The 22,275-nt window shown below is 40.0% G+C and overlaps 1 protein-coding gene across 6 annotated transcripts in view; it reads left to right on the top strand.

Moving 5' to 3' along the window:
• Nucleotides 1-22,275, top strand: part of PARD3B (par-3 family cell polarity regulator beta) — a 399,412-nt gene that overhangs the window by 361,286 nt on the left and 15,851 nt on the right. For all 6 annotated transcript variants that reach the window (XM_066999115.1, XM_066999113.1, XM_066999112.1 and 3 more), the window contains one exon: nucleotides 9,208-9,287. In XM_066999115.1, coding sequence (XP_066855216.1) covers nucleotides 9,208-9,287 — 80 coding nt within the window. The remainder of the gene's footprint in view (nucleotides 1-9,207; nucleotides 9,288-22,275) is intronic.

Below are 22,275 nucleotides of genomic sequence, written 5' to 3'. Positions count from 1 at the left end.
CTGGGAGGAACAAGAAGCAGCTTAGTTTCAAACAGAGGCTAAGGCAGAGTTTCCTTTGAGGCGGGGGAGAAGGAGCGGTGCACGGTATTGTAGAACAACTACGAGGGCACCACTTAATACGTACATGTGAAAACGTTTTTTAATGTATGCTCTATATTGCATCACAAATGTATCTCAGTGAAGAGTTAAATTATTCTGTCTGGTAGCTGGGAAGAAATTAATTGCATTGGCCTGGTTCAGTGGAAGAGCAATTGAAATGCCCCCTTGTAGTTGGAAGAATCAATGCCGGTGCGTGCTGAGTTTTTTTGTTGTTTTGCTGCTTTTAAGTTTTGCACTGAGCTCAAGGGCCTCTGTTTGCCTCTGTACTCTGAGAATAGGTTTGCAAGTGAGGGTGTCACAAATCTGGTGCTCATTAAAGACAATTAAGAGGTAAAATTAACCAAAACATATTAGACGACTAATGGAAAAAGAAGCCACCCACAGAGAAGGACAGAGGCCAGGAAATGATCTCATTTTGCATGGTCAGAGGAAACCATAGTCCTCCTGCACCAGGGATCAGGGATCACGGAGTTAAGGTTCAGAAAGCAGAATATTATCTTTGTGGGGCTGTGCAGTTTTGGCTTCACCTCCATCTCTGCTATTTTCTCTCTGCTTTCTGTTGTGAGATACAGCAAATGCCGAGAGCTTGTTTTCTACTGAGCTAAGGCAATTGCCATGTTTTTAAACTGTTATGGGAACAGCCTGTTTCCCTTTTAAAGTTCCCATCTGTGTTTGTATTTCCCTCAGTCTATTGCCTTTATAGAGAATTTTCCTCTCTCTAAATCTAAACCATTAGTTTCACCTCCTTGAACAAGAGGTAGGACATTAGTGAGGAGAACTAAATCCTGAGATAATCAGCCTTGCTTAATTCCAGCATGGAGCACTGCTGTCATCAGTGCTTCTGGTGCTCATTGCATAGGAAGAAGGGACAATGACTGTAAATATGTACATCTGTGTATATTTATATGTGTGTGTGTGTGTATAGAGATAGAAGGGGAACATTTAATTGCCTAGCGATCTTGACTGACCAAGTATTGTTCAGCCCTCATACAACTGATTTTCTAAGTGAAATTTTTTAAAACTACTCACCAGCACAGCCAAGATCATCAGTAACTCTGCAGTGTGCGTCTGTGTTTCTTATGGGGAAGATGAAGGATGGTTTGATTACTGTCTCTTTTTTTCTTTTAGACAAGGATGTTTTTCTCACCCAAGGGAAATGCATTCTAGCAGCATGAACATAACTATTAATCAACACTTAAGCAATAATCAGTGAATGAAAAATGATGACCAGAAACTGAAAATGTACTTGCATAACTATTTTGGCGCTTTTCCTTTGAGATCATGCCCTTGCATTTTAACATGAACAATTCTTATAAAATTAGTGCTGATATATTCCAAAAGGCAGTAATTTAAAAAGCCAGCACTTATTTTTCATGTTAGAAAAAAAAAAATACCAGCAGTGAATGATACATTAAGATCTGCATAAGTAACGTTACAAAGCTGCTCAATAATGTCTGAGATAGATCCTCAATTGATGTGAACCAGTAATACCTTATGGGGTTACTTCAGAGATGTACAAGCCAAATTCATCATCACTAGAATGCTGTGTTCAAGTGTGTAAAGACATGTAGAGGATACAGAGATGTTGACGTTTTCCCTGTGTATTTTCACACAAAAAGGGGAGAGAGCCATTGAGAGATGCAGGTGTATGTCAGCTTTGGGAATTCCTCCAAGAAGAATCAAATGCTATTGAAATTGAAACAAACCACTCTCATCAGTATTTAGCATGCTTTCCTGAATCAGGGCCAAGGTATGTGGTAGCACCCAGCAGAAACCAAGGCTGTGAGACTCTACTAGGACTGCAGCAATACCTTCCTTCAGCTCTTGAAGATGCTTTTTGACAGTTAGCCACAGTTCTAATAGCATCAAGTGTTTTATGGAGTAATCTCAATACCAAACCATTCTACCAAATGCTTAGAAGTGAGTGTGCATGTGCATGTGCATGTGCTCAAGGGAAAGAAGGCTCAACATTTCCTATGACTGAGCCCAGAAAACAGAACTTCAAAAGTCTGTGAGATCATGACTTGGGCAGTGAAGTGGCACCCACAGCAATTTGTTGGTTCACCTTCCAAAATACCCTGTATTTTCTCTTGACAAAATAATAAAAAATTTAAATTAGTTGCCAGACTACCCAAAACAAACTTTCAAAGCATCAGACCATGATTTGAGGAACTCTTACAACTATACTCCCAAGACATCTGTAAAATGGAGGGGGAGCAGAACTACAAGGTTTCTCAGGACCTGCAGCGCTGGGAATGCATTGCTTCCTTCCCTAGTTTTGAAAACTATTCTATGTGGAAATTAAGTATGTAACAGGGAAGCTGAAAGTGTTCTCTGTCCAGTGGAGGTGGTTTTGAGGGTTCCTATGGAACTTTTCTTGGTTTGCCATTGCAGCCACCTAATGAAGAAAAATACCACTAAGAGTATCGAAAAGAAGCATTAAAGGTGCTGTCTTATATCTAAACAATAGTAAAGCAGTACTGATGGGCTCTTATAACATTAGACTCCTCTTTGAGGACTGCTTCTGTCATTAAAATCAATGCAACTTAATTAAAGCAAATTATAGATAGATACATCTATAAATAAGATATTAAAGTGTGCTGCTGAATATGATAATTGCTGCATATTTAGCAATCAGCGTGTGTGTTCTGCTTTTGCCAGGAGGGATTTCTTTCAGTGGAATCAATGGAGCTTTATTAAAAACCATCCAAATTAGAGGGAGAAATGATGAGTGTTATAATAACGCAAAATCACTGTTTCAACTTTCATTGCAAAACCAGGAAAGCAAAATACATCCCTCTTTGTGTATGTAAGGAAAACATCAGGAAAATTCTTTTGAATTGTGAACACTGCTAGAATTTTTAATTTTTACCTTTTGATGCAAAACATAAAAAAGCTGGATAGAGGAAAACATGTTTTCTCTGGAAACGCTGGAGGTCTTGAAGGGTGGGATAATTAGGATATCATAACAGCAAGCAATTAAGAAGACCCTTTCTATCAACTTCATCCATTTCACATGGAACATGCAGTTCACTGCCTTACATAACCCATCTCTGTTTTAATAGCTAAAGAAAGTCGTAGTGAGTCAAATCATCCTCTTAAATTCTACTGGCAATCACTAGATCCAGGCAGACTGTTAAAATGCAAGAAATAAAATGGATGTATTTTGATACTTCACCTGTGTGTGAAACATTGAGACCAGGGTGGGGAACAAATCCACTTTTACCTCTCAGTTTTTTTCTTCAGTTTTCACTTAATTGAAAACAAAAACCAACTGTGTCTCAGCAGAGGGGAGACCTGAAGGTTAAAGGGCAAATTCCGTTATACCATGGCTCTTTTTGGCATGCTGAATCTCAACCCATGTGATTAGAAACGCTCACAGACAAAAGAAGAGCTTTGAGAACAGAGGTCAAACCAGCATCTGAATCAAGTCCTTTAACAGATGATCACAAGACTATTGAAAAATGTGCTAAGCAATGCAGCAGTACTATGTGCCATGTTTATACACAGGTTTGCAGGCGAAAGGCACTACTGGGTGGGATTTTCAAAGCACTTGGGTGATGGCAGAGCACATGCCTCACTCTGCAGGCTTCCTGGGCTGGATCATGTCTTTCAGTGCTTGTCAGTCATATAAAACAGAGCAGTAGTGTCATGCCATTTTTTATGGAGAGAAAACCAGAATGCACCAACTCCAGTGACGTTTCTGAACATACACAGTGAATCAGTAAAAAAAACTTAGGAAGTCCCAGCTTCCTTATCTTCATAAGCTCTTCCTGATCTCCTGTAATTTTAGGTAAGTCAGGCATGACTTAAGTGGAGTCAGCAGTATTTTTCCTTGGGTTCACAAAAGTATGGCTAAAATCAGCTCAAGCTGTATGAAGTTATAGTATTGTTACTTATGTAGTGGGCAACACAGACTGTTTCATTGTCTTTCAGATCTTAATGATGATTGAAATGTTTGGAGGAGGCTTACTGTTCAGAACTGAGAAAAGTAAGGGGTTAAAAAGAAAAAAAAAATGAAAAGGGCAAAGGAGATGTTTAGCATAAAAATGGAAAATGAACAAACCTTAACACCCCCTATGTATTCCTTTTTAAGACCGAAATTCCTGATGCAGAGCTACAGTTTTCCTATAGCTAGTTAAGAAGCTTTAAACAAACTTTTTAACAAACCGATCTCTGCAAAGATGGTCAAAGTTTTCCAATAGAGCCCTGAGTAATACCTGCTGCATATGACAGAGGGATCAATAACTGCAGCCTTCTGAGACAGCCACCCTGAAAATGCCTCTGCTTTATTCTTTTCTTCCTTGTGAGCAATACACAAGGTCTTGGGTCTTCAGCCTGCTGACTTAATTTGAGATGGACGTAGAGCAGGGAGATTTGGGTAACTCAGGTGGGAATATGCGAGAGGAGGTAGAGCCCCAGGTGAAACCAGAGTCGTGCTGAATGCCATCTCCACTGCCAGGGGCAAGGAGCTGCTGCTGGTATTCGTTTGCGGAGCGCTAGCTCCCATCTCGAGCTGTGGGTGGGTGCACAAAGAGTTGATTCTGGCTTTGTAAAGCTTCATGAACTTTAAATGAGGTCACTGTAGTTGTTCACGCCACAGCGGCTGTCCAGCCCCAGATGCCTCGCTCCATGTGGAAGAGGTAAGGGAGACTATCCTCTTAGCTGCTGTCTTAGCCTAGAATAAATACTCCAGGAGGAAGCCAGTGGAAGTCAGGTGAGCAGAAACAAGATACAGCATCTCCTGGGGAAAAAAAAAAAAAAAGATGCAACCCCATGCACTTTTGTGTGCATGTTTCAAGGTACTCTCAATCTTTAGGGTATGAAGTAAATCTTTTTCTGCTTGTAAAGAATTGTTCATCTACAACCCCAGCATCTTTCTGTAGGCAAGTCCTAGGCTTATTTCAAGATACCTGCCTGCAAGTATATTCTACTCACACCATACAATTTATGTGCAAATACTTGAATTCCAAAGACGTTTGTTCTTTGGTTTGATCTAAATGTGCATGTTCACTTTTTTTTCTTTTTCCCTGTAAAATTTTCCTTGGGAGAATTAGCAGGTTTGAGATACTTGCTGTTAGCTTATCAATTCCTTGTATTAGAAGACTCCTCTGAAGTACCTCGCAGTTAGTGTATTTGACATAGATTGCAGTGACACCTGCACAGCTTTTGTCTTGTTTTCTCTTTTTCTTTATAGTTACTTTTTCTTTCTGTCTGTTTGGGATCTGAATGTGAAATTAAGAATCTACAGTTTTCTGTCTTGAAACAAGCGTGGATTCCATTTGTCCTGGAGACGAGGGGAGCCCCAGCCTGCTCTCCTTCTCTTCCTTCATATTAATCCCCTGATGATGCCTGAGGATTCAGAAGGCAGCGCACGGTGCCTGCACTGCTCTCCTATCTGCATTCCCCCAGCTGCTGGGGACTGGCAGGGTTGTAATTGAAGATGCAGAGGTGTCACACTTTTTTTTTCTGAAGTGATGTATTTCTATGACAGAAATCTTGTTTACCAATGGAAAGTATTGGAGAGAGAGAGAGATTTGAATTATATTAAAAAAAAAAGAAAAAGCTAACTAGATGGAAAAAAGCCTTTCTGCCCCACAGAAAAGCTTGACTGGAAAGGCATTACAATATATGGGTGTAATATCTTGTCCATTTGTCTCGTATCTTGTCTCCACGTGTGGCCACTGCGATGTGCTTCAGAGGAGGCAGCAGCACAGTTGCCCAGCGGGCAGTCAGGAGAGCAGCCTGCTGATGCCAAAGTTTCTACCAGCTTGCTTTCAGAGAAGGGAAGACTTCTCTTTGAGGCTGTAGCTGACTTGAACCTGTCAGAGCCATTACAGCCGTCTGTTAACCTGGTGCTCCTTCTTTGGATTAATATAAGTGTCCCAGTTATTCGAGGGCTTGGCCGTGATACTTTGCAACAGTAAGTTTGATGAATTGTTTGTTGTTGTTTTTTAGTAAAGATGGCATTTCCTTTCCTCAATTTAGGCATGCTGCTCTTTTAATTGCACTGATGGGATGATGGCTGTTTCTGTGTTTATCTCTCCCCCGTTATTTTTGCATATTCATGTTTTGCTTGTTAGTTATTTGAGGCCGCTCTACGCTAAGATGATTTCTTCTTAATGATGGCTCTTTTTTTAAGTTGATGTAGTTAATTTAAACCCTGAAAAAATACAGATGCGTGTTCCCAATCATTCTTGGTGTTGTGCATTACCGTACATCTGTGAAACGTGCCTTTAATCTGCCGTTGTGCTCTCTCTGTGCTGACTGGAGAGTTGACCTCAAGCTCTCCAGGTCACCTCTGGCAGGGACTCAGCCAAACTTCGCATCTTCTGTCAGCTCCTGCGCCTCGCCGTGCACCGCGCGGTCAACATCCCTTTGCCTTGGGTGGAACTGGCAGTTTTTAATCCTTTTTGTTAGGGTTCTTCTTTACTTGCCTAAATATCTGACAATTATTAAATACGCTGTTAAAATCTACATACCTGTCCTGGGGCCAGCTGTGTGCCCCCTGTTTGGGGGAAGGAGGGCAAGTTGGAATATTCTGCTAATTAGTATCTGTAATGCCAATTCTTAGCTCAGTTTGTTGTGAAGGCAGCAAGGAGCCATTGCTTTGACTCGTTCTGAAGCGCAAATAATTATGTCCATAATTGTTCCGTTTTCACAACTTCCCTCTTCGTCAGGGTAGTATTTTATTTCAGGCTCCGTTTTGCTTTGGCTGAGGGATGCTACGTTTTTACTGCTGTGTGGACAGATGGGGAAAGGAAAGGAGAAGAAATGGCTGAGTCTTTAATTAGCAATAGAGAGCCAGAGCTTGCTTTTCCAGTGCATTGGGGGGTTTATACAGGATGGGGAGACTGAGCAGCTCGATGGAACCAAATTAGCAAAATGGTATCCACCGCCAGGGAGTTTCTATGGCAACTGGCTCTCGAGTCGTATATACAAACAGAACTGGCAGGGGGGACCTTCTTCTATTTGGTCTGTAGGAAACCATCAGAAAAGGGGTATTTTCAGGCTGTAAAAAGGCCTTGTGATATAAATATTTCTTACTTTCTGGTGACTGGTATAAGTTTTGGGATCACTACTGAGCATTGGCAAAATTCTAAATCTGTTCCTGTTACTGCACATTGACTGGCTCCTGCTACTCATGGTAGGCGTGAAAGTAATCACTGTGAAGCTTGCATGGCATCCCAAGTGCACAGTCAGTTACCTGGCACGTCATTTAGCTCATAAACATCTTGCCTCTGAACATAATTAATAGCCTATCTACTGCCATGCAGGTAGACTGTATTCTACATGGCTTTTATGCTGAGCAAACTAAATTACATGTTCAGTTTTTTTTTTCCTTCTTCATTCTTCTTCATAAGTAGCAGAAATTGGGAGGTTCCTCCCTCACCACTGTACCTGATGAATTAAGGGAAATTACCAACCTGGTCAAATTAGCAGTGTGAGAACAGCCAAAGCAGCTCTGACTCTCAGCCTGAGTGCATCTATCTGTGCAAATTCTCTCTACGTGTCACTTTTACTGGTAGAAAAAATGAATGAATGATCAATTTAGACTGCTGCCCTCCTTTTGAAATGTAGGGCAATTACTGTTACTTTTCAATCGTCCGAAGTCAGGCACTGCTAACATAGGGGTCATTTCCAATCAGAGGTGGTTATTTCTTGTGGCCATCAGTTCCACGAGGATTCCTTTCTGTTTTGCCTCAGATAAAGGGGAATTAGCAAGAGGCCTGTGATAAATAATTTTTTCACTTAGGAGTGTCTTGGATGCTCAGTGAGCGGTAAGGTACATAATGGTATTTGTCTAGCATAATTCCTGTGCTTTGCTAGGAATTATGCCTCTATTTGCATTGCACTTGTCTTATGTAATGGGTCCATAGTAAAGAGATTGTACATGAAAATGCTGTGTAGAAGTAGATAAGACCTACTACACCTGAGTGCACAACCTGTCCCGTTGTAGAAGCTTTTAAATCTCCTCAGTAAAAATGACGTATTGTACATAAATTACAAGGCTAACAGAAATGTACTCTAACCTGTGGAACATGCAAAATGTTAATTTTTGTTTGTTTCTCTATAATCAGGCATTTGCAGAAAGCTTCATGTGATTTATTCTTTTCTTTTTAATGAATTGTTAAAAATGTTTGAAAAGGCATTAAATCTTCCTTTCTGCCATTAATCTGTAAAAGAGGAAGGGGATTTTAAATGGCCTCTTAGTATATTGCTTTATAAAACTGCTGATTCTAGCAGCACCGGAATAGGAATACATACTAATGTAGGAAACACTGAATGCAGTCAGAGCCTCCTGCATTTGTGGAGGAAAAGACTAATAGCTCCATTTTAACAAGGCTCTTAACACTTTGGGCCATCAGCAGGCATTGAGTGAGTGAAATTGGGAGAGCTCCTGTGTGCTAAAAGCATTGAAGTTCACCATTTTGTACCCCAGTTGGAGCCTTCCTGATAGAATAGTGCTCTCCAGCCAACTCCAGTTGCCATCTTGAAAACAAACCAAGTAGCGAGCTGGCATTTTGACTGAGTACACTAATGCTTCACTTTTGAAATGGCACCGGAGCATGACAAATGCAGTTAACTCCCAGTTGGATACTTAGCTTTGCAGTAGTGTTAGGAGAAGTTTCTGGATTTGTGTTAAAGATGAAAGCTATGCCTGTTTATATCACGTTTTATACTTGAGCAAAACACACAAGCGAAGGAAAAACAGCAAACTTGGTACTAAAATGCTAGCTTTGACTCAAGGAGTTATGCTGCAGGAATCAGAAGTATGCTTACTTAATTAGATTAGCTCCTCTTGTTACTGAATTCTAGGAGGAAGGCCAGCCAGGAAAGGCGAGACAGTATCCCAGCTAGCATGCAGACAAGGAGAAGTCTCTGAAGATTGTACCTATTCTAAACAGCTCCTTGATACAAAAGCCTTTCTTGTTAGCAGTGATAAGATTATGTATAGGATTTGGAGCTTCTTTGAGCTCCTGCCTTTCTTTTGTTGATTTTGGCATGTTGCAGCATCATGTGTTGTCTGCTTATCGTTTTGAGATGCATTGTTAGTAGCTGGGGTGCATAATTGATCTTCATCTCTAATTACTCTTCTCTCCACAGGTTCCTGGAAAAGGTCCAGACGGGAGCTCATACAATATCCACTTTGAAGGGATGGAAAGGCAGTATGCGTCTTTACCCAGGTACAGTGCCGAGCCTCGTACACTCACACCCTCCTTCCAATGAGTAGGGAAATCAGCCTGGCTCCAGCAGGAGACGTTATTTTGCAATTTTGTCTTGTCATCTTTTGCTGCTGATTTAATGCTAACTTTATAACCGTCATAATAATTTGGACTTTTGGTTTTATAGAAAAAAGTCTCTGTCATTGAACACATTAGCAAGAGCCATGATCCACAGGTAGAGAACATGGACATTGGGGAAGCTGTCTCTGTGAGAGTTACAACAGGTCATACCAAGGCCTAGCTGACCAAGTTTATAGTGACATAATCCTAGCATGCAATAACAGAGTACTGATGTGGAAAGTCTCCAGTACAGCAGCTACAGCTCCTTAAGTCCTGTGTTGCTGCAAAGACCATATAAGTAGCAGTCCCATTCCAGTAGAGCGTCTCCGTGTTTTAACTGAACGCTGTGGAAATAAGTGCAAATTCTCTAAAAGCTTTTTTTTTAATTTATTATTTTTAGTCATTATCAACTCAATGAAGAGTAATTCTAGTCTGAAAACCAGTGGGGCATAACAAAAAGGAAGCATTTCACAGATTTCAGTCCCATTTCTATGGGAGTTCTAATAGCACGGTGTAAGTTTTAGCAACCTAGAAAGAAGAGTGAGAGAACACTAGAAGAGAGAGTGGAAAGAAAAGAAAAATAGAAAAGATTCCCCCTGTGGAATGAGAGGGCCAGGAAAGACCTTAAAGAGGTTGCTCAGTCCACTTCGTGGACCTCCAAGCAAGGTAATTTGTAAAAACAAAGCAAAACCAGCTATTTACAAGGAAGAAGAGATTCTTAGTTGTAATGTAGTGCTGGCATTTAGGAAATCAGTGAATAGTTTCTTTTTGCTTCTTTTTTCCACTGACCTATGTACATTCATAGGTATTACTGCAAAGGTTGACAAATACGTAATGCTGTGTTCAACTCCACGTGAAAATATAAAGAATATCTTGCTTTGGAAACCAATACAAATTGTTGGATGTTTTTAATGCACATGGCTTCTAAACCAAAGAATGTGTCTGTAGTCTAGTTACTGTCTTCAAATGATATTCATTACCCTTTGTTTTGGAACTTTCTTCTGCGCAGTAACTTGCTTTTCTAACTGAACCCAGCTTTCCAGCAGGGTTTCCTGTATGTATTTCCTGACTGGCTGTGGATATTCTTACCATACTGGTTAAATAGACATCATCTTTCAGAGTCCTTCAACACCTGTGTTTCCTGTCATGTTTTAGCAGTGATTGTTGAAGGTTCTATGTAATTTAATTATACACAATCTTTTTTTTAATCTATTTTAGAATTCAGTTTTGTTGAATATTTCCTTGTGAATTACAAGAATAAATTAGCAAGTGGTGCCCAGTGTAACTCTCTACAGCAATTTTCACATTCCTGTACCACATCTCCTTTTATTCATCTTCCATCCAAGCTAATCAGCCTTATTTTTCCAATCTTTTTAAAACTGAAATTTCCCAGTGAAGTAACCTCCATCACCCTGAGTTATTTTTGTATCACTAGTATGCCTTTTGAGCGAGGATGACCAGAACTGAGCACAATACTGCAGATGCAGACACGCCTTTGCGTTATGCAGCAGCAAAGCGTTCCATATATTCCTTTTGTCCTGTTCCTTTTTAAACCTGTTGGACCCTCAGCATATTCCCTGGGTGTATTGCTTGCTGGGGCACCCTGCATTTTTCAAAGTATGTCTGTGTTAATCACAGTGCATCTCACAGTGTTCTTCCCAAAACTTCCATTTAACTTGCTGGAAACATGACTCTCCTAGCTCTTCTGACAGGTTTGAGCATTTAGCTGGCTAGGACTCACCATTTAGGAAGTGATCCAAACATGCAATAACCTTTTGGAGATCGGTGTGAAAAGAATGTCGTTTTTCTCAGAGCCTAAGAAGATAATGCTGCAGTGAGATGGTATGTACTTCAGGTGGATTGTGTGCAACGCCTGACCCGAAGGCTCACCCCATCACACGTAGGCCATGTCACTGCCCTGTCCCTAGAGCATTTCCACCCAGGCAGGAGCAGAGCTTTGGGATAGCACAGCCCTGGATGTGCCTGCAGTTGAGCAATCAGCGGCTGTGTTTTATACTCACATTTTGTAAGTTTTGCAGTTTCACGTTACTGCAGTAATTAAGCCCTGGCAGTCACAAATGACTAGATCACTACAGTGAAGTCTACATCCAGAAGAAGGGGATGCAGTCTCATTGCCAGCCACTAATGGAAATGAGTGATGTCTTTTGTTCTCATGGCTGGCTGCCCAGGCGTATAGAGGAATCCAGGTAAAAGCCACATATTTGCCAACCAATTCTCTGTGGAGGATCTTGAACACTATGGTAACAGGCAGAGGAGAGAAAGAGAGCAATAGGTGGTTCTACAGAGGTAGTATTTCCTCAAAGACCACCTTTCTTCTCCCCAGCTTTCTCATAGTCATGGTTTTCTGTCCTTCTTCTCTTGTCCTGTCCTCACCTTGCTCAAACCACTGAGCTGTATTTGGTATGGAGGTAGCATGTAAGTATCTTACGAATTTAGCCACTTAAGTCCAGTTTAATAAGAGAGAGCTAAGGATGATCAGCTGAGAGTTGTAGCTGCTGGGAAGCAGTTTCTCTTTGCAATATAGCGTTGAGTCTAGGAGGCTCTGACCTTTGCCTGCCACTCTGGCATGGCACAACACAAGGGAGTAGAGGAAAGTGCTAAGGCTGCAGCTGGTTTTCCTCGAGGAGGAGGAGGAGGGAACCTGTGCCACGTCAAGAGCAAGTGGGACCTGCACAAGGAAACACTTCTGCTTACCTGAAGCCAGCAGGAGCCATGCCAGCATGTGTGTGGACATGGACAAATCAAGGAAGAGAGCTTTGATTTTCCTCCCTGCTGGGCAAGAAGGAGAAAGGCTCACCTGCCAAATAGCTTTATGAACGTGTGGTACCCAAAGGCACCACCCTGTTCAGTGCAAAGGCACACATCCTGCATGAAGGGGAAGACTGTCAGCAGCATCTGTGCTTGTCTGCTGCTGGGCTTGTAAAATCTCAGCATTTAAACAGCGTTACTGCTTTGCCCTTTTGTTTTGTATTTTTCTGGCTTTCTCTGAAGCTGCTAATTTAAGCCTAGATATTACGAGCCAAATTCAGGTGCTGTGATTCTGTATTAACTGCATTTGTAGAATTCAGCTGTGTCGAGTGTGTTTGCCTTTTCTGGATGCTTGCAGCAAATCCAGTGTCCCAGTCTCACTGAGCTCAGTGACACCCTTTTTGCCTTTGAGTGTAAGATCTGTTCCTCTGTAAGGTTATGTTTTTAATTAAAAGCTGAAAACAGGAGGCAGCAGCCTTTGGAGGAAGGTTTTGTATGTGATGGGTTTAATGAGTGGCCAGATGAGTTACCTAGTTAAGTTTCTAGCTAAAATAATGCCAGTCTGTAGACTTTGTTTGGAAATGTCTACAGAGGCAAACATTTGAATTGGATGATAACTGACTGTGGCAGGAGAGTGGCAGGTCTTCATCTCAGGCTGCATTGTGCTGTTCTGTCTGCAAAAAAGAAGCAAAATGGGAAAGACAGAAAGGAAGGCTTTGCAAGAGAGATACAGTTCTGTGCACTCGGCGCTTATGTGTTGCCCTGCGGCTAAGGCTAAGTAGTGCTGAATAGTTTTATTAAGCAATGTTAAATCTTCCTGCTTAGGAGGAGAATAGCTTGAATCTTATACCTCTTAGCCTCCTTTTTTGGCAAGAGGAGTGTGGGAGCTAGAAAAACATTAGTATTTTTGAACTCTTTTTAACAACTGTTTTCTTGGTGTAATCCAGAATATTTTCCTGATGAAACAGATAGAAAGCAGAAGCTGCTCTGTTTGTTGATAGCTGTATTTTTCATAGCTTGCTTTTACATATTATATATAGCTTTCATATTATATATAGCTATATTCATAGCTTGCTTTTGTGGAAGTCTGTCTTAATCTAAATCACAGACTTGCCAATAGCAACCTTGCTCAGAGGAATCTCGTGCCCCCAGACATATTCTTTGCTGCATTAACGGAAAAGCTGGCTGTGACCAGAAGCAGAGACACTGAGAGGGGATACTGATGGCATGATGAGTGCAGATCAGAAAGCTCAGCCATCTTCCTGGTAAGAAGTGCTAATTCCAAAAGAAAGCTAACATTCCAGACTTTCTCTGGAATCCTCAAGTTACTGAAAAATATGTGTTTTGTCAAGAAAACAGGTGCAACTGCACTAAGAACGTCACAAAATAATTACCAGGATGGAAAAATGAGTTCAGGCTGCATAGGTGAGTTCAGCTGCATTTCTGTGGCTGGCAGGAGACCACTGAGCAAACTAGCAATTGGCTCACGGGAATATCTGTCTTAAATGTAGCATGCACCTTAAAACTGGGGAACTTGCAAGTCTGTTAAGGAAATGGCATTGCAATACAGTGGCAGCACGTAGTCTTGTCATGCTGGAAGTTTCTCTTCACATTTACCATGCAGATTGCACTTTTTAAGGCAGTAGCTAAAATAAGCCACCCACCATTTCTAAGTTTGAAGCCAGAAAGGACACCTTTGATCACCTTGTCTGAGCCTTCCCAGATCCTCTACATTTCTACATCAGGCTAAATTTCAATTTTGATCTACAGCGTTACTTTAATAAATGTACTTACAAAAACATTGAACCTTGAATTAAAATGTCACAGAGTGGAGAATTCATTACACTCTTCAGAGGATAATTATTTTACTATTTAAAAATATTCTGCCTTTTTTTAAGTCTGAAATTGTCCAATTTCATTTTCTGAGAAAATTATAAGTTTCAGTTGGATTTTAAGAGCCAAGTGATCTGTAAAATCTCTCCCCTTCAGTAGTCCTATGCAGTGATCATTTATTTTATCTTTTAACCTCCCTTTCAATAAATTAAATAGATTGAGCACTTAAGTCTTTCACTATAGACCATGAAAACAACATTGACTCAGGGGGCAGGAATCCCCATGCAGTCAAATTGAGATAACCTCTAGAGTCGAGCTGAAAACATTTCCAACTGTTTGGATCAAAAGAATTGTTTCTGTAACACCTATGTCATGAAGAGATAAGGATCCTCAAAGAGAAGGAATGGATTACTTAGTGAGTTCCATTAGCTTTTTCTTGCAGTTGAGTGTTCTTGCCTTTACTAACCAAGTTAATTTCAAAATGCACAATTTCTGCAATTTAATTGAACCCCCAAAAACGTCATCATAAAGTGACTTGACACAAATCACCAGGAAAAGTTAATTATCTGTTAAATAAGTCATCATTTGCCATTGTCTAGCAGAATCTGAAAATAATATACTGACAATACTTAAATATGTATATAGTGTATTTGCCTGGTTAACAAAAAGAAATCATAATTTTAGTGCAGACTATAATTAGCTTCAAATCAACTTGTCAGAGCATTCTCAACCTATGGGAATCAACAAACCAAGGAACACAGATGGAAAAGCAACGTTTCAAATCAATAATTTAAATCAAAATTCCCTGTTTCTTGGTTTAAATTGCAATTAAATTTTCTGCTTTCAATCATTTTCATTTAACTTTGCCCATTTTGCCAAAACTCTTTCCCTCTTCTCATTTTGGGTACTTGATTTACTTTCATCCTTGACATCCAGAAGTATGTTGCACAACATTCACCCAACAGTGCAGTTGTGGTTACAGCCACCAGCTGAGCTATGTGGTGGTGTGGTTGTTTTGTGGGGTTTTTTTTGTTGACCCATCTGCACTGACAAGGGCCATGCAGTGGCACAGAGGTCCTCAGTAACAGTAACAACATTGCTCTGTCCTGCCAAGTTATCTTCCAGGCGCCTTCCTAGTGCTCAGCAACCTCTTAATACCTGTCTACGTCTCAGTTTCCATTGTTCCACTCCTCAGTTGACTTCATTACATGGCTCTACTCAATTCTCTTTTAATAATTTTTAGCCCAAAATCATGCATTGTGGCAGGCAGAGAGTGGCAATGCTGAGGCAGGCTGCAGGAATTGCAGGCAATGCCAGTGCTGCCTTGCAGCACTGTTAAAACTGTAGGATCAGTCTCCTGGTTCAAAAGAGCACCTGCAGATGTATCATCATAAACGCGGTTTATTTTTGTTTGTTTTCTTAAACTGCAACGGCAGCTAAATAACTTATCATCCCAGTCCAGCATCACCAATGTCATGTTCTGTCAGTGAGAGCACATAACTGGATGCACATTAAGCAGATACAGTGCAAACCTTTTAACTTTTTCTGTATAATATAACACAGTATTTTTTAGTAATGCTCTAATTTGCCCTCCAAAGTGGTGGAAAACAAGTGAATATTTTGTAGTTTTGGGTTACAGCTGAAAAAAGTATGTATCTTCCCATTTCTCATGTTGATTAAAGTCAGGAGAAAGGTTTGAGAATCAATTGTGAGTGTTATTTTTACTTCAGTTTTCAATGTGAATTAGTATTTTTTTAAATATTCACCTGACAGAGCTTCAAAACTAAGACAATTTGATAATTTGATGTCTTAGCAAAAATTAAATAGGATTAGAACCAAGTAGGGAGTAAAAATGAACGACCCACCTAATTTCATCATCCTAGTCCTATAAAATATAAAAAATGTTCAAACAGTATATTCTACAGTACACTTGATTATTAACTTTCTCTTCTGTTTTAGTCATCTAAAGTAATATCAGTAACTCAGGAGTATTTTTTAAATATGATTTTTATCTTGACAGCTGTACTTTCATTGAAAATGCAGCAAAATCTTATCTGTCTGCATCTTCCAATGGAGTGATCTCATTATAAATGAAATACGTGGATGGTTTTAGTTGGTTTTTAAGTCCTGGCAGATGAATTTAGAATCAGTTTTAATGGAAATACTGGTCCTACTCAAGGACCTCCAAGATACACTGCAATAAACCAGCCAAGATGAAATACAAGCAAAGAAAAAAAAGAGATCATTCTTACATGCTAGAGTACAAGCTTGGGAACCAAGCTGATGTGCTTATTAAAAGATTATCTTAAATCCAATATCAAACAGTTTAAGATTTACTTAACTTTACTTAACTCTGCAAGGTAATAAAACTGATTGCTGTGGAAACTGCCCAGAGTCTCTGAGATGTCAGGAAAGTCATTGTATTTCAAGAAGGACAGAGTCCAGATCCAAAGTGGGACACCTGAATTGTGGTAAACGCAGGCTGCAGGGACCTGCAAGTGCTCTGTTGCATCTTGCTCTTGCATCTGTTTCAGTTGCTCTGCTGCATTGTGCCATGGTCCTAATAACACCTCTGCATCATATGTGATGTCTGAAGGATTTTTTTGTGCACGGTGTCAAAATATATCTGTCCAAAAACATTTGGAGTTTATAAATAATCTGTGCATACCTTCTACAGGGAAAGTCTCAGACATTAAAAGCCAGTGCAGATAGGGAGGGGTCTACATTATACTGTAGACATGGTTCAAAAAATGCTCTTGTGTCTGAGGCAACCTAAATTTCTCTAAGACTAGGAGGAAAGGAAACTGTAAATGAGATCACAAATACAGAAATCTGTAGGTGGAATTAAAAAAGGAGGGGATTTGGTTGTTAAACATGCCTCTAGTCTCCTAATAGAAGGAAATATCAGCTGAAATGAACTGGATGCCTCTATCCAAATTAAGTCTTTATGCTGAAAAAGTATACTTGAGAAAGCCAGAAAGGTCAAGGTTCATGACATCAAATCATGGATTGTGGCTGGCGGGCCACCTCTGTAATTTCCATGGGGATAACTAAAGAAAACTGAGCAAAGAAAATGTCTGCAACAACTGGGACGTAGCTTGAAAAGAACACTAAAAGCCAGATGTCCCAGAAGAATACTTTGGAAGTGTAGGAGAAGGCAGAAGGGGATGGGTTTTGTCAATTTTTCTAATAAGTCAGTCAACTCCTCATAGCGAAGAGCCAGTTAATGCAATATGGAATAGTTTAGAAGTGAATTAATATTTTGAAATTAAACAGCCAGCTTGCCTTTTTTTTTTTTTAAGGAGATATTAGCTGGAGTAAATAAAAATACTTTAAATTGTCACATTTACAAAAAACATGGATCTGATATGGATTTTATTGTACAACCAGGCGTAAGACCTCCCACTAAAACTAGGAGCACCAAATTCAGCTTAAAGATATGGTAGTGAAAGAAAATATTGCCTGTGAACAAAAGGGCTTGAATTAATATTATCAAGTTTAATGAAGTTGTGGAGACATGACTCAGGAACAGAAAAGAAAGCCATATTAGCTACGCTTCCAATGAGTAAAAGAACAAAACAGCTGTTCAGAACAAAATTTTAATGAAAGAAATAAGTGTCAGTAGAAAATGGTTAGGTTGAGATGAAGGATCTGTGGAAAAAAGATAACTGGATGCAAATTAAAAACAAGGAGATCAAATTAAAAAACAAAAGCATATGTCCCACAGAATGTATCAGCAAAGTGATGTGCTGAGTGAAACCTGGGGAATAAGATGTGTGCTACAAAATGCAAATACATCCTCTGCATTGTCAGGATGAATATTGAAATGGCTCAGGAGACCAACAGACTGGGAAACTCAGCCGGCTGCTTTATAGGTATGGATATGTGGAATAAAAATGTTGCTGCTTGGGTTGGGTTGTAAGTCAGAACTAATCAAAAAGTTTGGACTCTAGGCTGCAGAAGTTTTGTTTTTGTGAGGAAGTTAATTGTAAATTAAGATAAGGCAATTCCACTGCAGTTTTTGGCATTGCCTTTCTCTTGATAAATAGGTCTGGAGGTGTGGCTGAAAGACAATTGCCAGCAAATGTGCTTTCAAAACAGCTAACAGAGGAGAAATGTAGGAAGCCAACACCATCAGGTGTAAAAATACACAGAGTTTTTGAGGATGTTGGATCAGGATTTTTTGAGCAAGCTTCCTGCAGTGCTCCCACAGTGTTGTGCATAGATGTCCTGTACGTTTTGTCACAGCTCAGCGAGGTTCCTGCTAACAAGTGGCAGCTTTGCGATGGCTCCCATCGTTCAGAGGCAGGCTGCAGCTAGTTCTCCATAATCCTGCCTGTGTCTCCTAACAGCAAAAAGCGGGAAAGGTTAAAAAGAACAAGGAAGTTGCACTGTCATGGCAAGATCTGAGTTTCTAATAGCAAGCCATTAAAAGTATATCAGTTATAAGTATTCTTGTGTGCACATCGGTGAAGAAGGAAAAGAGATATTGCCAATAAAGTAGGGAACTGAGTTGTATGTGGACAGTCTTAAAGGCGTACTGTAAGGTAATGATGGACTATGGGCTCTTAAGGACTCGGATGCAGTTCTGGGCTCTTTTACAAGCACATCGGGAGGGGACACGGTGAGCGCCCAGAGTGCCACCCACTGAGCAACGAGAAGACATGGGGGAAGGAGATCTGAACCACAGAGGAACTCAGGGGCAGTGCTTTAAACAGCCCTGTAGTTGTTTATGAGTGTTATCCGCTGTGAAACCCTGCCTTGTGAGGAGGGAGCTTTTATATAAGCCAGTGATTAAAGGAAAGAGCTATCTAATTTGGGATGAAGAGAATCACTGAAGAAGTTAATAGTAAAAACAGTTGCTAGAGCAGCTGTTTCAACACAGCTCATTCAACTGGCAGCCAAACTGCTTCCATCTCATGAGTAGGTGACACATTTAATTTCTCTGCACAGAAGTCTCTTAAATACACATCAAGAGAATATTCTGAATTCCATGTTTTTATTCACTTTCATTGTCCATATATTCACCTAAGGTTTTATTTTGCTCTTTAACTCTGGCACTTTAAAAGGTCATGCTTTGGATATGTTCATCCAGGTAGAGTAACACCTTATTCTGCAAGAAATGTGGTACAAGCTAGTATGAGCCTGATCCAGAACCAGTGCAATCCATGGTTACGTATCGATAGATTTCAGAAATCAGTAGGTTTAGACTGAAATGCAGTCGCTGTTAGAGCATATTCCATCATGTCTTTGCTGTCCAGGTCTGTTTGATTGCAATTTGATAAACAGTGGTGTTATTTCTTATACCAAAATATCATCTTTGCTTTTTGCACATGAACTCTGCAGATCAGTGTTAGCAGTCAAAATCTCTCCATATTTTGGAGGTTCTAGAAAAAGGAGTATATCTTTGCATGCTATTTTCTTTTCCACCCTGTTCCATCTTACCACAGATATACGTGAAGTAGGACTTAAAAATGAATGCAATTCAAGGTCACTAGAGAGTCACAAACATTCACATCAGTGGCTGTTATGGGCCATTAACTTTGTTAAGAGCCAACATGGAGCTAAAACTCTTGTACCCTGTTAGAGAAAATTAATTCCTGCTTTCTTAGGAATCTTTACTCTCATCTCTGGGCTTGGAAGAGATTGTATTGTTCTAACATTTAATAGTTATGTAAATTAGCTCTAATTTTGTCACTTAGCACCTGTACAAAATTTTCTACTAGAACAATTCTTTAAAATACAGCGTAAACAAAGTATAAGATGCTCAGGGATGCTGCTCTTTCAATTATGCTTATTTGGGAAAATCTGCATAAGCTGTTTACCATAGGTAAAGATGCTCTGGTTGTGCCAGAAGAACACCAGCAAAATCTGGTAGGCATGTAGTTGGTGTTAGTACACAGTTAGAGAGGGAGGTGAGGTGAGGAGTCATGTAAACTGGAAGCTGTTCCTCAAGTCACCACCTTCTCTCTGTGCATAGACTGGTCGATATCTCATGTGCTTGCACCAGCTGAAAAAAAACAAAGCAGAACATGCAAACGTCCACTGTATGACATACATGGGAAGCAGGAGAAGGTGAGTGTTAACTTTAAACGAAAGTGAATTATCTGCCATCTTTGTTCCACTCCAGATGTAATTCAGCAAGAAGATTGAATCTGAGTGTTAGATGGTCTGAGACAGCACCTTGGAAATTGGCAGCCAGTTCCAAGCAAGAGAGGAGAGAGAGGGCAGTAAATGTGTGAACAAAGCCCAGCCCAGGTTATCAAGTAAAACCCCAAGCCAACGGGGGTCCTTGGATATTGAGTGGCTGGAGCTTTTCTTCATCTGAAGTAGAAAAATAGCCTTTGTTTTCCAGGTGAAAGGAAGTACTTTGAGAGAAGTCGGTTGTAGATCATGACAAAATCTGGCAAGCAAAACCAATCTCAGCAGGATTTCACAGCTGAAAATCCATGCGAATGGCTTTTTGCTTGGTGTTAGCGTACTGTTGTACATACCCATGTGCCACGAGGTTTTGGTCCCTCATTTAGCATTTTTATTACGAATTTTGACTCAATCTGAGATGCTGTGCTTTAAAGAAAGTTAATGTTTCTTTTCTGAGAACAGAGATGTTTTCAGTATAATAAGAATGCTTTTTTAGGAGACCATTTTTATGGTCATGGCTTTGGTTATGGTTTTTCCTTTTGTTTTCTTGATAGCAATATGCTCTTGAACTGGAATCAACCACCAGTAAAACAGTAGCTGGGACAAAACTAATAGAAGAACGGACACAGAGTCTTTCTTTCAAAGATCCTCATACAGCAAATATGCATATTCAAAGATCTCCATGCATATATATTATATATTATTTATTATATTTATATTTATTTATTATTATTTATTTTTATTTATTATTTATTTATATTATTTATTATATTATATATTATTTATATTATATATATATATTATATGTTATATATGCATATATAAAGATCTCCAAAATGAGCTAAAAGTTTTCAGGACACTGGTACTCACTCGCAAAGCCCTGTGTGTCCCATTTCTTATACTGCCTGCCTGACTCAACTTCTGGTCATCCTAATTAGTGTTTTGGAGGTCTCCAAAGGCACTGGGTTTTCTCACTGACTTGTGAATTAGGCTGAATTTAGGCTGCCTGAGCATAGCAGTGCTGATTTTGAGCACCTTTCCATGAGGACCACTGCACTGCGGGGCGTGCTGCTGCCCCTCTGGGCAGGGGAAGCTGGGGGCTGCGAGCTGTGCTGCGGTGCTGCCTGCGCCACGGCGTCTGGCACAGAGCACAGAGCCACACAGCAGAGCGGCTTGCAACGAAAGGGAATTTACCAAAAAAAAAAAAAGGCAAATTCAATTAGTCAGTTGAAATTGAGTTGGGGATTACAACTTGGATTTTTAGGCCCAGATCCATCAAAGCACTTAAGCACCTGCTTTACCTTGAATACATTTTGCTTTTCAATAACAAGCATTTGCCTAGCTATCAGAGGCCTCCAGGAAACCTGGACTTAAATGTGCATTGTAAAACATAGGGGAAGAATGGGAGACAGTCAGTGGTACTTACATAAATTTCACTTTTTCACTCCCTGAGCTTTCTGTGGTTTAAATAATGCCTCCCTAATGTTGCCTCAATGTACTGGTTTTTGTTAAATATCCTGTAAATACTATCAAAATACCATTATATTTAATGAATAATCTGACTTTTTCTCTGAAGAAACTTGTTACAGATCTTAACGTGGGATTTCTTTAGTATTACTGAGTGGAATAAGAACCTTAATGTCATTTTAGTTTGATTTCTTTGTGTGAAGGGCTGACAGCTCTCCCTTCTCTCTCGTCACCAAACATCTAAAGAAAGCTCCGTTATTGAGAGATTACTGCACTGGTCCTTGGTCTTGCAGAGATTTCATCAGAAACATTTTGTTTTTAATGGACACTGGAAAGTGTTCAGCTGTCCATTATTACACTTCTTTGTACACAGTCTAAAAATATAAATGGAAATTATAATTACATCTGTAATGCTGGGTCCCAGCTGAAATCACTTTAATCCCAATGCGGGGGAAAAAAAAAATCAATAAAGAACCCTTAACCCTGGTCTTTTCCTCCTTAGACGTCTCGTTTTCAGTTGTACTAGTTTATACCACAAGTTTTACAAGTTTCTCAAGGAACTTCAGTACATGGAAACCATTTTGCATCCTTAGAATGGTGTTGCTGCTTTCTGCTTTCTGACGTAGAAACTGGTATGTTCTTCTTGGTTGTTGGTTTACCTTGTAGCTGTTTCATGTGA

Source organism: Anser cygnoides, chromosome 6 (genome assembly GCF_040182565.1).
Source record: "Anser cygnoides isolate HZ-2024a breed goose chromosome 6, Taihu_goose_T2T_genome, whole genome shotgun sequence".
In the NCBI taxonomy this organism is placed as follows: Eukaryota; Metazoa; Chordata; class Aves; order Anseriformes; family Anatidae; genus Anser; species Anser cygnoides.
This window is presented reverse-complemented; position numbering and strand designations above follow the sequence as displayed.